Source organism: Physeter macrocephalus, chromosome 4, assembly GCF_002837175.3.
Source record: "Physeter macrocephalus isolate SW-GA chromosome 4, ASM283717v5, whole genome shotgun sequence".
NCBI lineage: Eukaryota > Metazoa > Chordata > Mammalia > Artiodactyla > Physeteridae > Physeter > Physeter macrocephalus.
The window spans coordinates 39,719,724-39,735,536 of NC_041217.1; the positions used below are offsets into that span (position 1 = coordinate 39,719,724).

Genomic DNA, 15,813 nt, shown 5'->3' on the forward strand with positions numbered 1-15,813 from the left:
AGGCCTCCAGCTGCTTATGTTCTCCAAACTAAGGAAATCTCTCCCAATTCCCCTCCTCCTAGAAAGCACTCCAGGGGGGCTGGATGGGGTGGACATCATCTCACCTCCCTATCACCCAGGCCAGAGCTTTGGCTGTGGAAAGCAAATGGGAAGGGTGGATGACGCTTTGTTCAATGTCAGATCCTGCAGGATGAAGGCTGCAGGCCAATAGGTGAGGCCCAGTCTGTGTTACCCAGAATGCTTGAGTGTTGGGAGAGACTCGGTGGTTTCCATGGAAACAGCCTAATCAACCAACGCTAGATGGGATGGTTTGAAAATTTAGAGGATATTTATTTCTCGGGAAGGTCCACAACAGCTGGCAGGCACTGCCCTCCCCTGTTCCAGGGGATTTCTCTCTCCTTTTCCGAGAAATCCCCTCTCTTCTTGGAAGTGCCCTTGGGGAGGCTGGGATGTGAAGAGAAACCATACACAACACTCCAGAGCCTTAAAAAAAGGAAAGCAACAGACAACCTCCCCCACGCAAATACACACATACAGAATAAACAGACATGTAAAAGAGAGGCTGAGGCGCTGCTTGGGAGAGTGGGGCTGGGTGGCTCTGCCCCACTTCCCCCAGCCAGGAGTCTCCAGATCTAAATGGCATGGAAGTGCCTGACAGCCAAGCAGCAGCCCTGGCTTCAGAGAGAGGACCGGGGAGGTGGGTGGGTGGGGACCTCTCCCTGGAGCTCAGGGGGATAAGGGACAAAGGAACAAATAAATAAATAAATAAACAGAACCCTAAGAGCTTGGGCTGAGGCTTGGGACCCCTGGGGCCTCTTTCCCTGAAAAGAGCAGATCCAGGGACAGGCAGAAAGAATAACAGGGAACACACAAATCCAAAGCCACACCCAACTGGCCTCCAGAGCCTGCATCCTTCAGATCCCAGAAGGGCCCAACCCAGAACCCAGACTCAACCCAGCTCTGGAGGAGGGAGGGGTGAGCTGGGGAGCTTCCCCGGGGCCAGTGGAAACTCCTGCCTTCATCCTGACCATCTCCACAAAGAGGGAGCCGGAGCTGCCTGCAGCGTGGGCTCTTCCCTAGGAAAGCCGAGGCATGGCCCTCTCCTGCCCCTCTTCTCATTGGCCTTCCTGACCCATGGCATCTGCGTCAGCTGGGAGGAGCCCTTGTGTGACTGTAAATAATGAAAACAGTCCATCCGGGTGTCCTCTGCTCCATTTGGCCACCGACGCCCCCACCGCCTCCAGCCAGGGATACACTTACGGCTCCCTTCAGGCCAAAAGGGAGGAGGCACTGGACAGAAGAAGCAAGGACAGAGAAGGGGGCAGAGGTTGCTGGAATGGACAGTTTGGGCAGGAGGCCAAACTGGACACGTGAAGAAGTCCAAGGACTCGGGAGCCCCAGGGTCCCCCCGGAGAAGCATGGCCAGCTGGGGGCTGGGGAGAGCAGGGGGGTCGAGGCCGGCCGCTCAGCTGGGCAGTAGCACGTGCTGCAGGAGGTAGGTGAGGGAGTCCCAGTGCTTCCAGAGGAGGAAGAGGACGAGGACCAGGAGGGCAGTGCTGGTGATGCGTAGGCGGGTCTTCATGAGGGGTGTGATGAAGTTGGCGAGAGTGGACACGAACACCAGCAGCACGGCCATGAGAGCCAGGATCACGTTGATGAACTTGCCCAGCAGCGCCCGCGCGTTGGCGTTCTCCACGCCCTCCAGCTGCACCACCTGCTGCTGTTGCTGCTGCAGCTCCAGCTTGGTGACCCGGGTCAGGCAAGACTCCACAGCCTCCTGCAGGGACACAGGGGTGGGTGCATTGGCGCTCAGGGCGGGCAGACCCCCAGCCTAATCCCTACCTGCCCCTCAGAGGAGATGACAATGCACAGGGTGCCCCCTCCGAAGGCCAGGCAGGGTAGAGGGTGATCAGCTGCAGCTAGGGGCCCGAGTCCTTTCATGATGACTATTTGGGGAGGACGGTGAGAAGTGGAAGTCTTGAATAAGGGGAAGCGGTGGAACCAGCCCACTCCCAGATTCCTCTTGAGGCTGCTGTACCTGGATGTCCCGGGCCCTTTCGTAGGACTGGTAGGCCACCTTCTCCTCCATGCTGGCCAGTTCCTGCTTCAGGTTGGTCATCTCATTCTGGTGAAGCTCGGTCAGGTCATTGAGCTGCTCCTCCAGCCGCTCGTACCTGGCGGAGGGAGAAGGTATGACACCAGTCCCAGCTCCCCAAGCCTCTTGTCTCCCCCCAGGATCAATTTCACTCATTCTCAACAATGACTCAACCCACCCCAGGCGTCCAGCCCTGTCCAATTTTAACAGCAACAACAATGAAAGCTACTACGTACACAGCACTTCTTATATGCAGGCCCTGGGCTAGGCACTTTAGCCACATTATCTCATAGGATCCTCCCCACAAACCTTCAAGATAAGTACTAGTGTCATCCCCATTTTACAGACGAGAAGACTGAGGCATAGAGAGGTTGAGGAACTTGCCTGAGATCACAGAGCTCATGAATGGAGGAGTCAGGGATTGACTGACTTCAACTACCTCGGCCCTTAAGCCCTGGGCTAATAGGCTCTCCTGGGTACCAGGGACACAGGGGTATAGAGACACAATCCCTGCTCTGAAGGCACAAAATATCAGATGACTATTATGGGGGGGGGGTAGTTAGTTTTCAGGCAGGTTTCCCCCTCAGTTTTCCAAACCTTCTTCACATATATAAAGAAGAAAAAGTGCTAACTAAAGAAAAGCTCCCCAAGAATCCCAAGGAGCACGTGCCAAATGCCACACGAGAGGCGCAGAGCAAAAGCAGAGCAGACAGAAGGAAAGGAGGGGACAGGCTGACTCAGGAGCCTCGGCTGGATGCTCACGTGGACCATGCCAGAAACCTACATACGGTGACTTCACAGGTTTGGACTCAGCCCTCACAAACCCTACGAACAGAGATTCACGTTATTCCCGCTTCACAGATGAGGACACCGGGCACGAAGAGTATTAAGAACTTTGTTCAAGGTAAAGAGTAAATAGTAGAGCTGGGATCTGAACCCAGGTAACCTGGCTCCAGAGTCAGTGCTCTTAGCCAGAGTCTCTCCAGAGAAAAGGCCATGTATCTGGCTCCTGCCTCAGTTTCCCCTTTTGTACAACAACCATGTAATCATCAAGTAGGGATGCTCAAAGCTCCTGAGACAGGCAGAGCCTTCCTTCCACAGGCCCCGTAATCCTAACTTCCAGCTGCCCTGGAAGCTGGTGGAAGGGTCCTCGGAGCCTCTTCCTGGCCCCTTCCAGCAGCCCAGGACCCTTGCAGATGCTCCCCCGTCTGCTGCTACCACCAAGTCTGAAAGCCGGCGCTTGGCCCCTCTCCCCAGGGGTGGGCCGGGCGGCACACACCTGTAGCGCTCCTCCTGCAGGCACTGGGTCATGTAGGTGTAGTCCCTCTGCAGTTGAGCCTTCAGGTCCTCCATCGAGTCCTCCAGGTGGGACTGGCCCTCCTTGATCTCCCGCAGCTCTTCCAGCACAGCATCCAGGTTTCCGGCGGCTCCGTACAGCATGTTAGACTTGGGGCTCCCCAGCGCCGCAGCGGGCCCGGCCCCCGAGTTGCTGCCCGCCCCGGCCGAGCTGGCGCTGGCGCTGGAGCACTCATCGTCGCTGCCGTACTTGGGGCTGGACACGAGCGTCGCACTGCCGCTCAGCGCCCGGGCCGCCTCCTCGGGGGGCCCGTCGTCCAGAGGGTCCTTCAGGTGGGCGATGTTGTCAGCGCTGCCAAACTTGTTCCGGATGAGGCTGGCGAACTCCCGGGGCTTGGACACCACGGCAGTGTGGGTGGCCTGTGAGAGGCCGGAGAGGCTGCCCTTCACGCCCTCCACCACGCCACCCCCAAAGCCGCTGATGCCGGCGCGCATGTTGGCGCCCACGTCCTTCAGGCCCTGCTGCATGTCCCGCAGCACATCCTTGGGCTGCCGCGACGGCCCGTTCTGCTCGATCTCCTTCAGGCGCCGGCGGTAGTGCTCCAGCTTCTTGTGCAGCTGGGCGATGGTCTGGGCCGACTTCTGGTTCTTCTTCTCGAACACCTGCTTGATGCGGGACACCTGCTGCTTGTCGGCGTTGTTGGCCAGCTTCAGGTACTCCGCCACGTTGTCGTCCCGTGCCTCCTGCTCGATCTTGATCTGCTCTGTGATCTTCAGGATCTTCTGGTGCAGGTGGTCGATGGCGGCCTTGGTCCGCTGGGGGTCCGGGGCCCCGTCCGGCACGTCCAGGCTGATGGGGCCATCGGTGTCACCATGGCCAGGGCCGCCAGGGAGGCTCAGGGCCACGAGGTCCCCCTTGTCGGCCTGGGGAAGAAGGCAAGCAGAAGAAGCGTAAGCCAATCAGGAAACCAAGGGAGGGGGCCCACGGGATTCTCTCATGTGTCCCTGGACAACTCTGGACTTGGTTTCACTGCCTGGAAAACAGATGCAGGATGAACAGGAAACTTTAAGGAAAGAGTCCGAAAGAATAACGGCAATGACAACAGTATTCCCTCACAGCTGCCATTTAGGAAGGGCTTGCACATCTGCTATTTACCCAATCCCCACAACAACCCTAAAATGCAGTCTAGGCAGACCTGCTCCTCCTTTGGCCCAGAGAGTTCAAGCAAGTTGCTCAGGGACAAACAGCTTCAGGAAGACAGAACTGGCAGCCCAGAACTCTTTTTGCCCCATCACATGGACCAAGCAGGTCTGAGGCTTCACTGCAGTCACGGGGTTATTTCTCAGGGATGAGACACACTGTTCCTCTGGACTCAGCCCTCCATAAGGCTCCTGCCTGGAGCAGGCCTCTCCCTCAGAGCTGACCAGAGCCTACACTTGGGCCCCATGCAGGCACAGGAAGCACTCCCCTGCACCCTCCCTACCTCGGCTTCCCCAGTGTAGCTCAGCGGGCCACCTGCCTCAGCGGACACCTCTCCCAGCCATGCCCTTACCTTCCAGCTCCCTGGAGTCATAAGCAACCTCTTCCGCTTCATAATGGCGGGAGCGCCCGGCCCTGCCCGGTCTCCCAGGACAGGGAGAGGAGCACACCCCCACCTGCCTGCTGGCTGGGTCCCCAAGGGCTCGAGTCCCAGAACTAACCCACAGGCTGAGGGAAGCAGGGCCCAGGCTGGGGGCCTGGGGGTACCAGCCATCCAGCGTAGAAGGAGGTGAATGTGCAGGAGAGAGAGGACAGCGCCTTTTCCTTGCAGGCAGGCAGGCAGGCAGGCTTCCTGAGTGCATCAGGGTGGCACAAAGAAAGGAGCAGAGAGACTGAGAAAGGATAGGGGGCAGGGAGAGAGGGGAAGGAAAGGTCACAGAAGATAGGAAAGATGGGAAGCAAGGTCGGATGAAAGCAGGCGGGCCTGGAGCCCCACTCTCCCAGGGCCGGACCCGCCTCAGCCTGTTGGAGGACCACTGTCCACAGCCGAGTCCGTGTCTTATCTCCATGCAACAACGGAAGCAGCAGGAAATGGCTCAACCCCATGTATTTTTACACACAGCACACCCCGGGCCGGGTCAGATATTCGCTCTTTTTGTGTATGTGGGGTTGGGGGCAGGGTGAGGTACACATGGGGGAAGGGGTTAAACACAAAGAAAGCGGCCCCAGCTCACAGCTCACGCACCGGAAGCAGCCCGTGCCAATTACAGGCAGAAGTCACTGGGCTCCATTTCTGCCGAGGTGCAAAATTATTGGCAAACACTGTTAAAAACAATAGCCCTGCCAAACTCAGAAGCCAGGGGAGGGTGTCTCCTCTGTGGGCTTCCTCTTCGGCCTTTCCAGGTCCCAGTTCCACTGGGGATGCTGGGTACAAAACCCATCCCTTCCCATACCTCCTCAAGTCAGGACTTTCCTCTGACATGTGTTTTGGGTCTCCCCACATGTCCCTTTGCCCTCTGCCAGGTGCTGATACCTTCAGGACCTTGTATATCAGAGGAGCCAATTCCACAGTCTCCCTTAATGACCTGTCCCAAGGTCTACTCGTTGCATCAATCTGACTTCAAACTGCATCGTGCAGTGAAACCCCTTCTTCCTGTGCTGTTCCCTGCAGTGACGGCAAACACCCCATCTCTCGATTTTCCTGACCCTCAGTATCCCCCCCTGTAAAATGGGGATAATCATATCTACTCTCAGGCCTTTGGTGAGGGTTACACAAGATGATGTCTAGCAAGCACTCGGCACGGCACAGGCAGACAGAGGCACTCCTCGGTGCTGTCTGGATCTGGCAGCACAACATTTTTTGTGTGTGGCGGAGGAAATGAAGTTTATTTGAAAGATTATACTAAAAATTTTGCTCAACATTGATACTATGAGACAAAATTTAATTCTATACGCAACACACAGCTTTTAACATTAAAGAACTTGACCCCTTTATAAGGCTGCTGTGCTTTCTGAAGACAGTCAACACTGTCCCTCTCTTCCACTCTCTTCGTGGGAGAAAGAATATCCATGAGTAATTCTGCATTTCCTGAGATGAGCCTGAGAAGGTTTTCTCCATCTGCTTTACATGTCTTATCATTAGTTGAGTGTTTGCTCAGATTTGGGAAGTAAGTTTTCTGTCCACCTTTGTCATACCTGGTATTGTAAGAAATGCTCCGTTTTCATCATTGTATTAGTGACAATGTAGGGGTGGGGTAGGGAGGGGGAGTACCACCCAAGTGCCATTTTTTTTTTTTTTTTTTTTTTTTTTTTTTGTGGTATGCGGGCCTCCCTCCGCTATGACCCCTCCCGCCGCGGAGCACAGGCTCCGGACGCGCAGGCCCAGCGGCCATGGCTCACGGGCCCAGCCGCTCGGCGGCACGCGGGATCCTCCCAGACCGGGGCGCAAACCCGGCTCCCCTGCATCGGCAGGCGGACGCGCAACCACTGCGCCACCAGGGGAAGCCCACCCAAGTGCCATTTTTAACCAGAATTCTTACTTAGAAATATTTAAATTTTTTAAAAGTCCAAAAAAAAAAAAAAAAAAAAAAAAGAATATCCAGAAAATGAGTTGGGATCTGGCTGCCTCACTGCCTGATGCTCAGCTAGGTCGTGTGGGCTCATCTTTATAAAGAGACGAGCGTCAGTCCGCCCTACTTGGAGGAGTGTGGGAGGACCTAATGAGACACGGACTGTGAAAAGCAAAAGTGCTTTGGACTACAAGGGAGTGTAAAAGAGCAAATTCCCTGCCTGTCCTGGCTCCAGTCTGGCAGCTTAGAGCCTTTTACCCCTCAATTTGGTGGCTGCCTGGCTTACAAATAGAAAAGCAGAGTTGAAGCTGGCTGTGAAATCCCCATGAATGAGAGAACAGACACTCCGCAAGGCCTGGTGGTGAGCTGAAGTGCCACCTGTTTCCCCACCGCCCACCCCACTTCTCTGCCCTGGGGCCCAGACTCAAGCCTGGGGTTCCTGCGGCAGGACCCCAGCTCCTTCCTGCCCCTCCACTGGGTCTACAATGCCTGGAGCCTCTGGCTGGCTCCAGTCACAGAACATCCCTCTTTGTCCCTGCCCCCAGGGAGTTCTCCACTCCCTCCCCTCCCCAAACTCACCCCCCAAAGGCTGCAGCGCCCTTTCAGGACGAAAGGGAGACAGGGTGACCCGGGAAAAAGAGCCAAGGAGGCTGCAAACAGACAGGCAGAGGTACAAAGAGGGAATTATGCTTTAACAAAGGAAGGAAAATTAGAGCATTAGAAGAAAAAAGATGAGAAAGCTGTTAAGAGGGATAAATCAAGCAGAGCATGAGGAGAATGAGATTTGCTCACAAAAAGTAAAACAAAGGACTTCCCTGGTGGCGCAGTGGTTAAGAATCCGCCTGCCAATGCAGGGGACACGGGTTCGAGCCCTAGTCCGGGAGGATCCCATGTGCCGCGGAGCTACTGAGTCCGTGCACCACAACTACTGAAGTCCACGCGCCTAGAGCCCATGCTCTGCAACAAGAGAAGCCACCGCAATGAGAAGCCCGCGCACCGCAACAAAGAGTAGCCCCTGCTCGCCGCAACTAGAGAAAGCCCGTGCACAGCAACGAAGACCCAAAGCAGCCAAAAATAAATAAATTTATTTAAAAAAAAAATGGGGCTTCCCTGGTGGCGCAGTGGTTGAGAGTCCGCCTGCCGATGCAGGGGACACGTGTTCGTGCCCCGGTCCAGGAAGATCCCACATGCCGCGGAGCGGCTAGGCCCGTGAGCCATGGCCGCTGGGCCTGCGCGTCCGGAGCCTGTGCTCCGCAACGGGAGAGGCCACAACGGTGAGAGGCCCGCGTAATGCAAAAACAAAAACAAAAACAAAAAAAAAAAAAAGAAGAAGAATTGCAATGAGACAGGATACAAGGCCCATGCAGGGCAATGGAAAGGGCACTAAGTGTGGAAGCAAACACCGGTTTAGAATCCTGGCTCTGTCACTTACCAGCTGTGTGCCCTTAGATATGTCACTAACTTTTCTGGGACTCAGCTTTCTCATCTAGAAAAAGGGAGTATTTCTACCCACCTCAATGGATTGTCAGGAGGATAAAATGAGACCATGAAGGCAATGATCACAGTACAATCTCAGGGCACACAGCAGGTGCTCAAAAACAAATCACAATCAACTGACTCTTCACATCCACTAGGACGGCTATAATTTAAAAAGGAAAATAAGAAGTGTTGGCGAGGATGTGGGGAAATCAGAAGCTTCACACCTTTGCTGGCGGGAATGCAAGATGGCGCAGCTGCTGTGGAAAACGGTTTGGAGGTTCCTTAAAAAATTAAACATGGATTTACTTTATGACCCAGCAGTTTCACTCCTAGGTGCAGCCCCAAGGAATTGAAAGAGGGTATTAAACAAGTATTTGTACACATATGTTCACAGCAACACTATTTACAATGTCCACTGATCGTTGGATAACGGGTAAGCAAAATTGGCAGAGTCACATGATGAAATCTTATTTGATTATAAAATGAAGGAAGTACTGATAGAGGCTACAACGTGGATGAATCTCAAGAACACTACACTAAGTAAAAGAAAACAGATACTAAAGGCCACATATTGTACAGTTCCATTTATATGAAATGTCCAGAATAGTTCAATTCACAGAGACAGAAGGCAGACTAGTGGTTGCCAGGGGCTGGGGAAGGGAGAAATGGGGAGTGACTGCTTAATGGGTACAGGTTTCCTTTAGGGATAATGAAAATGTTCTGGAACTAGACAGAGGTGATGGTTGCACAACCTGTGTGTGGAAGGCCAGGGCCCTCAATCTGCTGGCCTAGGTTGCAGGGCCAGCCCATGTCCTATTACAGAGTGGGTCTGCGGGAGGGTATCTGAGTCCTTCATCTTATGGGCACATTTTTAACAAAGCAGAAGCTCTAGCTGGGACTTCCCTGGAGGTCCAGTGGTTAAGACTCTGTGCTTCCACTGCAGGCATGGGGCACAGGTTCGATCCCTGATCTGGGGACTAAGATCCCACACGCTGCTCAGCACTGCCAAAAAAAAAAAAAAAAAAAAAAAGGAAGAAGAAGCTCTAACTCACTCACTAAAAAGAGGAGCAACACAGATCACTGAAGGCCCGGTCACTAGCAGGCGAAAACTCCCAGGGTCCCCCAGCCTGGAGCACGGCAGTGGGTGGGCTACACAGGCACTGCTGCTCCTCTCTCGAAACTGTCACAGAGCCTCACACGGCCCAGGCCACCCAGCCCTCTGTCCATGCCTAGCCACCAGCACCATGGCCTTCCCGCCCCACTCTCCTGCCTGAGAGGGGCCAGACACTCCGCAGGCACCTGACCCCAGGAAGAATCCCTGTGCACAGGGGGGGCAAGTTCTAAGAAGAGGAGAACCGTGGAGAGTGGCCCATGCTTTTTCCATAACCCCTATCCACACAAGGCAACCCGGAGGCCAGGTCATGCTCCCTGCTGAGGGTGGCCACCAGCCAGGGCTGAGGGCACTGACGCTGTTCTACACAGACAGTGATGTCCGAGAAGTGCTGATGAATGTTCTGGAAGAGCCAGAGCTGGGACATTGTCAGAAGTGTCCGGGGCACAACTTTCCCTATTCGTCTCCCTGCTCTGGCGAGACAAACCCCTGAGAGCACCCCCCCCACGAGGCTTCACAGCCCCTCAGACTCTTCTCCCTGCCCGCTTCCAGCAGAGCTGGGCGAAGCCGGATTAGGCGCTCTGCCAGATTACAGGGCTCCCACATCCTCCGGGGCCTGAGCTCACATCTCCATGTTAAGCCGGCCAGACACGGGACATGGGTCTTCCTCTCACACACTAGCCCGGCAGCCTGGGTCCCTGAGGCAGACACTGTTGGGACGGAAGCATCCAGGCTTCCATGAAGCTCCTCAGTGCAAAGGGGAAGGACGCTAGCCATGTAAACTGTGAGATGTGAAGCATGGGTCTATTTCTCCAGCAACAGTGCAAACACATTATAAACATGTTTCAAGATGGACCATATCAACAATCACACTTGCAAGGAATGCGTGCTCCACACCTGCGCTCCCAGGTTCCCAGGAGACCGCAGATGGCCCCCAGCCTGTGACTCCCCTCCCCCAGGGACAGGCAGCCCCTTCTTACATTTACAAAGTGCTCCTGTCAGGGTCCCCAGAGCAAGCTGACACAGAAGATGATTCCTGTCCTAGCTACCTGCTCAGGGGTTGGAAAGCCAACACTAAGGTCACTCTTGGGAAAAAAAAAAGAGGAAAAGAGCTTTGGGGCTCCTATGCTTCCCTTTAGGAGAGCAGGGTGGCCCTGTCATCCCAGGACAGGTGGCCTGTGTGTCCCCTCCCTGGGTGGGGGGCAATGGAGTCAGGTGTCAACCCTGCTTTGTCTGTGGGTCTGACCAGATGGGCTGAGGTCCATGCAGGGTGCTGCTCCTGGGCTGCAGTGACTAAGAGCCCCGCAGGTGAGTGTGACAGGCCTGTCAGGCCCGGGTGACTCAGCAGAGATGCTTCCATCTGCTGACTTCTGGCCCTGTGACTCTGATTTGAGCACCCTTCTCAGGATGGAGAACACACAGATTCCCCTCTTCTACTAGTTCCCTGAGGGAAAGGGAGGTAAGCCAGGCCAGGATGGAGAGGAACAGCCATGGCCAGCTAACACCCCGCCCCCTGCCCAAAGAGGCAGTGTGACCCTACAGTGAAGCTGGGAGGGAGGCAACCTGACATCTCCCACACCAACCTGATGTTCCAGCCAGAGCAGGCTGAGGAGGTTACGCCAAACCCTTGGTCCTTAGCCAAGGGCTGCTCCCATTCTCCCGGATAACGCAGGCGCTATGAAGCCGCTCAACCCGGCTCTGGAGGCATCATCACAGCTAACCCAAGCCAGGTGGGGGAGGGGAGGGGAGGGGAGGGGCAGGAACGGGCAGGGGGACTGGGGAGGGGAAGGCACCAGCCCATCCAGCGGTTCCACTGGTGCCTGGGAGCCCAAGTGGCTTTTCTCCAGAGGGCAGGGAGGCAAACGCTTAGGTAAAGGGGTACACGTGGAGGAGGATATATTATATATACACACCTGGCTCTGTTCACTGGGGAAGAGTAAGATGAAAAACTCCTGCAGTGAGACCCCAGCTGCCACACGAGGGATTCCAAGGCAGGGGCGTGAGGGACCTGGCTCTTCCTGCAGTGCCCCTTCCTCGTTGCATGAGTGCCCTCAGCGGCTTTACAAGGAATTTTACGCTGCTACAAGGGACTGCAGGGTGCAGAGTCCATACAGATGAGGAACCTCACTCTCGCAGCCTTTCATGCAGCACCTACGATCTCCAGGCAGCCGGGCACTGGGCGGAGGCTTCAATCAGCCTCCCCCTGCAGCCAGCAAGTGCTTCCTCCCACCGTGATCCTAAGGGTGACTCTTTCTGGCAGAGCGACACTCCTCTCATCTAGCCCTCGGATTCCAGTCCTTTCTGATTAGGTCCACCCCTTGGTTCTGGTCAAAACTACACCCTCGGCTCAGCCGCCTCATTCCCTGCCCTGCTGAGAACAATGCCCTTTTGTCCACACAAATGTCCTGCTGTGCTGTCCCCTCTGCCTTCTCATACCCACACCCTGGCTGGAACCCCGGAGCTGCCCTCCCACCTTGGCGCCTCCTTTATTCTCAATCCTCCAAATTCTCCCAAAGCTCCAAGCACCCAGCACTTTGCTCCTTCCGGACCCTCCTACTGGGATCGTGCTCACTGGCCCTTCACATTCCTCCCTCCCGGTCACTGTTTCTCTGCAGACAGAGGCAACCACAACCAGGAACACCCCTTCCGCTTAATTTCATGTCAGCTCCTCTGGCCCCACGAGGAGTGACGTCTGGCCACTGGTTTCTGTAGGTTTCTGTGCCAGGGCTCCTTCACCCAACCCCAAGGGCCCTGCCAGCACCTGTCAGCCTAAGCCTGGAGGCCTGGTGTCCACCCCTCCTCCCTTTTCCCATCTCTATAATGGAGAGAGAAGAGGAGAGGGGGCCACAACCCAAGAGACTCGGGGGGAGCACAGACCGCCTGACGAACTGCAGAAATGGCTTTCTTCCATCCCCCAACCCCACTCCCATCCCTACCAGGGCCTCACCTGTGCAGGTACCGTTTCCCAAAGCCGTGCTGGTGATGGGGCACCAGGGGCCCTGAGGCCCCAGCTTTCTGCAGGCTGTGCCAGGCCCCCGGGATCACAGTCCCTGGGCAGCACTGGGCTTGCCAAGGGAAGCCGGGGTCTGCGAGCAGGTGTGCCGGAGCTCCCAGGCTCTGCAGCCGCCATCTCCAGTCTGAGGCCCAGCCTGGGGATTAATCGCGGATTGCGCTGGGAGATTTCCCCCTCCCTGGGGCTCACGGCCGCTCCTTCCCATCTGGGAGGAGAAAGGGAGGATCATCAAGCGGGTGCCCTCCTCCACCCTGCCCATCCCCAAGTCCAGCTGTTGCCACTATGAGTCCAGTGTTCATGAAGACATCCAGGTGTGACAGACAGCAACTCCTGCCTGGGGGGCAGGTTGGGGAAACATGTGGCAACACGTGCACCTGCATCTTTCACCCAACCGGATGGATGCTCCGCCCCGCCCCTCCCCTCCCCTCCCCTCCCCGCCCCTCCCCTCCCCTCATGCACGCACACAAATGCCTCTCACCGTCAGAAGCCCCTCTCACAAACAGGCACAGTCCCATCAACTCCCTTCTTCAGCCTCAGAACAGAAGTGGACCTCCTAGCCAGGCTTCCAGGATGGAGGCGAGCTCTTCAAAGCCAAAAAGGCTGGAGCCTGGAGGGGACTCCTTGGCAGATGCTAACACAGCCAGCTCAGCCTGCAGTCTTCTGCCTCTTTCCCTGCTGCCCTGCCCACAGGCTGAAGGCACCATCACTCCCAAGGCTTCCTCCCTACTCTAATAACTGCCCTGAGGAAGCAGACAGCAGCCAGCCTCACCAGGGGATTTCTTCTTCTCTGAGATCCTAGAAATCGACTTTCTGCTCTGGACACCGCTGCCAGCTACTTCCCCGCTAGCTTCTGCTTCCCATTCGTCACACCCCCTCCTCCACCCCGCCCCTCCCCCCACCCCCCCAGCACCAACACACACGCTACTACATCTGCTTCCCATTCGTCACACCCCCTCCTCCACCCCGCCCCTCCCCCCACCCCCCCAGCAAAAACACCCAAGATAAAACATGGATGGCAAACTCACAGCCTTCTCTTCCTCCTTGGACTTCATCTTGACAGTCCCAGCAAGAAATCCCGTGAGCGGCCAGCAGAGGGGGCCAGAGACCCACAGTTGCGGAGAGCAAGGTGTGAGGAGGGTGCCGGAGTGGCCAGCAGAGTTCAGGGGTCTGCTGGGTCTCTCTAAGGGCAGCTTCCCACAGCAGAATCACCAAAGACGACGAAGATTCTGCGCCCACTTGAGCCTGGTGAGAGACTCAGGGCTTAAATATTAAGGATCGGCATGGATCACGCTGACGGGGCGGCCCAAATTCAAGAAGGTGCACAGAGATAAGGGCCCAGTGCTATCTCTAGGGCCCAATGCCAGGGCCCTCAGCCAGAACACCAAGAGCAGAAGTCCCCACACCCTAGGCTCGTGGAAACCTTACAAACATTTGTGGTGGCAATGACTTGGGGTTTGTGAGGACAGGGGCCTAGCAAGGGCACAACACTGAGGTCCCAAGTTCTGGGGCCGGCTCAAGCATAAGCAGTCAGGGACATGTGGGGTCAGGGACACTTCTGGCAGCTTCCCACATCTGTAAATGACCTCCTGCCTATGGTACTTGATTTTTCTCTTTATGCTTTGGGCATGTGCACTGTTCCTCTTGCATAAACAGGTCTTAGGTCTTAATGCTCCCAGGAAGGCAGTGATCAGATCTTAACTATATCAGGGCGCTTCACTGTGTCTAGCATAAGACTGACCCTCCCTAGTACTGACATCTGTAGATGACTGCCTGATCTATCCCACTGAGCTGAGAAGGAGGGCAGTCCATCTACTACAGTCTGTCCTAGGTAGCCACGGAGGCGGCCTGGTCTTCTCACACTCAAGACATCCCTCCTCTGCACGCACACACCCCCGCCCCCGCCCAGGCTCTGCCAAGCTAACATTTGTAACCTCTTCTTACAAGCAAAACGGGGGGAGGAGAAAAAGGAGAAGGCAGTAGCAGCAGGAGCCCAGAGGCGAGGAGGGGGCTGAGTAAGCCGAGCCCTGGGGCTCTCATGACACCTCACAACGTCTCACTCCCCAGCTGCCCAGGATCATGAAGGCTCAGAAGCACCAGAAAGAGGCTCCTTCGAGGCCTCACTGCACCACCAAGATGACCCTGAGGTGGTATCTGGCATCTCCCTAATGGGAAGGTTCAGCTCCCCTCCAGGGACAACTCACCCATCAGCACAATAACTGAAGAGCAGGAAAAAGCGGGGTGGAGCTCAGGGTACACCATTAGTCTGCTAAGAGAAAAGGGACAGACAGGAACCAGGGGGATGTCTGCCAGGCAAAACAGCAGGAGAGAGGTCCCTTTTCCTCTAGAGTATGTTCTTATCTTAACATGTCTGAAACGTTCCCAAATCTGCCAAGGTTGCAGAGCTTCCTGCTCTGGGGGTGGGAAGCAGGAGCCCAAGGTGCCATGAGGCGGTGGAAAAGGTGACGACCAGGGTCTGGGTCTCAGCTCCATACCTGCTATGGGAGCTTGGTCGAGTGAGCACAGGCTCTGAGACTCAGTGTCTATCACTGCACTGGGAGGAGTGCGTGAAGGGAGGGGGGGCTTGGAAAGCCCTGGCAGGAGAGGAATGTATTGCAGGAAGACACCTCACTCCCTGGGAGCAGGTTACACCTTTCGGCCCACGGCAGAGGGCTCGGGTCAGAAGGCCTGCTGTGACTCCTCACCCCGCCACTCGTTAGCAATGCGGCCTCCACAGGCCCTGTACACGCCTCTTCACAACTGCAAGAGGAGGCGGCAGCACCCACAAAGCAGCAGTCTGGAGGAAAAGGCCTCAGGGATGAGACAGGTGGCATCTGGAGCTGGAGGAGAGGGTGGGTGAGCTAAGCCCTGGAGATTCTCTGCAACTCAGCTGCAAAATCATACATATGATCCTTATCTCCCAGGGCTGTAGGGAGGGGAGGATCAAATGGGAACATGAGTAAAAATGTCTGACACATCGTAGGTTTTATTGAAATAAATGACTAACGACCCAGCAATCACACTACTGGGCATACACCTTGAGAAAACCATAATTCAAAAAGACACATGCACCCCAATGTTCACTGCAGCTCTATTTACAATAGCCAAGACATGGAAGCAACCTAAGTGTCCATCAACAGATGAATGGATAAAGAAGATGTGGCACATATATACAATGGAATATTACTCAGCCATAAAAAGAAACGAAATTGAGTTATCTGTAGTGAGGTGGATGGACCTAGAGTCTGTCATACAGAGTGAAGTAAGTCAGAA

General features: G+C 55.6%; 1 protein-coding gene across 1 annotated transcript in view; it reads right to left on the reverse strand.

Annotated features, from left to right (window-relative positions):
* Positions 1 to 318: 318 nt before the first annotated feature.
* TMCC2 (transmembrane and coiled-coil domain family 2) overlaps positions 319 to 15,813 on the reverse strand; it is a 38,258-nt gene continuing 22,763 nt past the window's right edge. Inside the window, exons 3-5 of the mRNA XM_007114528.3 lie at positions 3,375 to 4,315; positions 2,039 to 2,174; positions 319 to 1,777 (exon numbers count right to left, since the gene is read on the reverse strand). Of these exons, the coding sequence (XP_007114590.1) occupies positions 1,466 to 1,777; positions 2,039 to 2,174; positions 3,375 to 4,315 (1,389 nt within the window). The 3' untranslated portion in view covers positions 319 to 1,465. The remainder of the gene's footprint in view (positions 1,778 to 2,038; positions 2,175 to 3,374; positions 4,316 to 15,813) is intronic.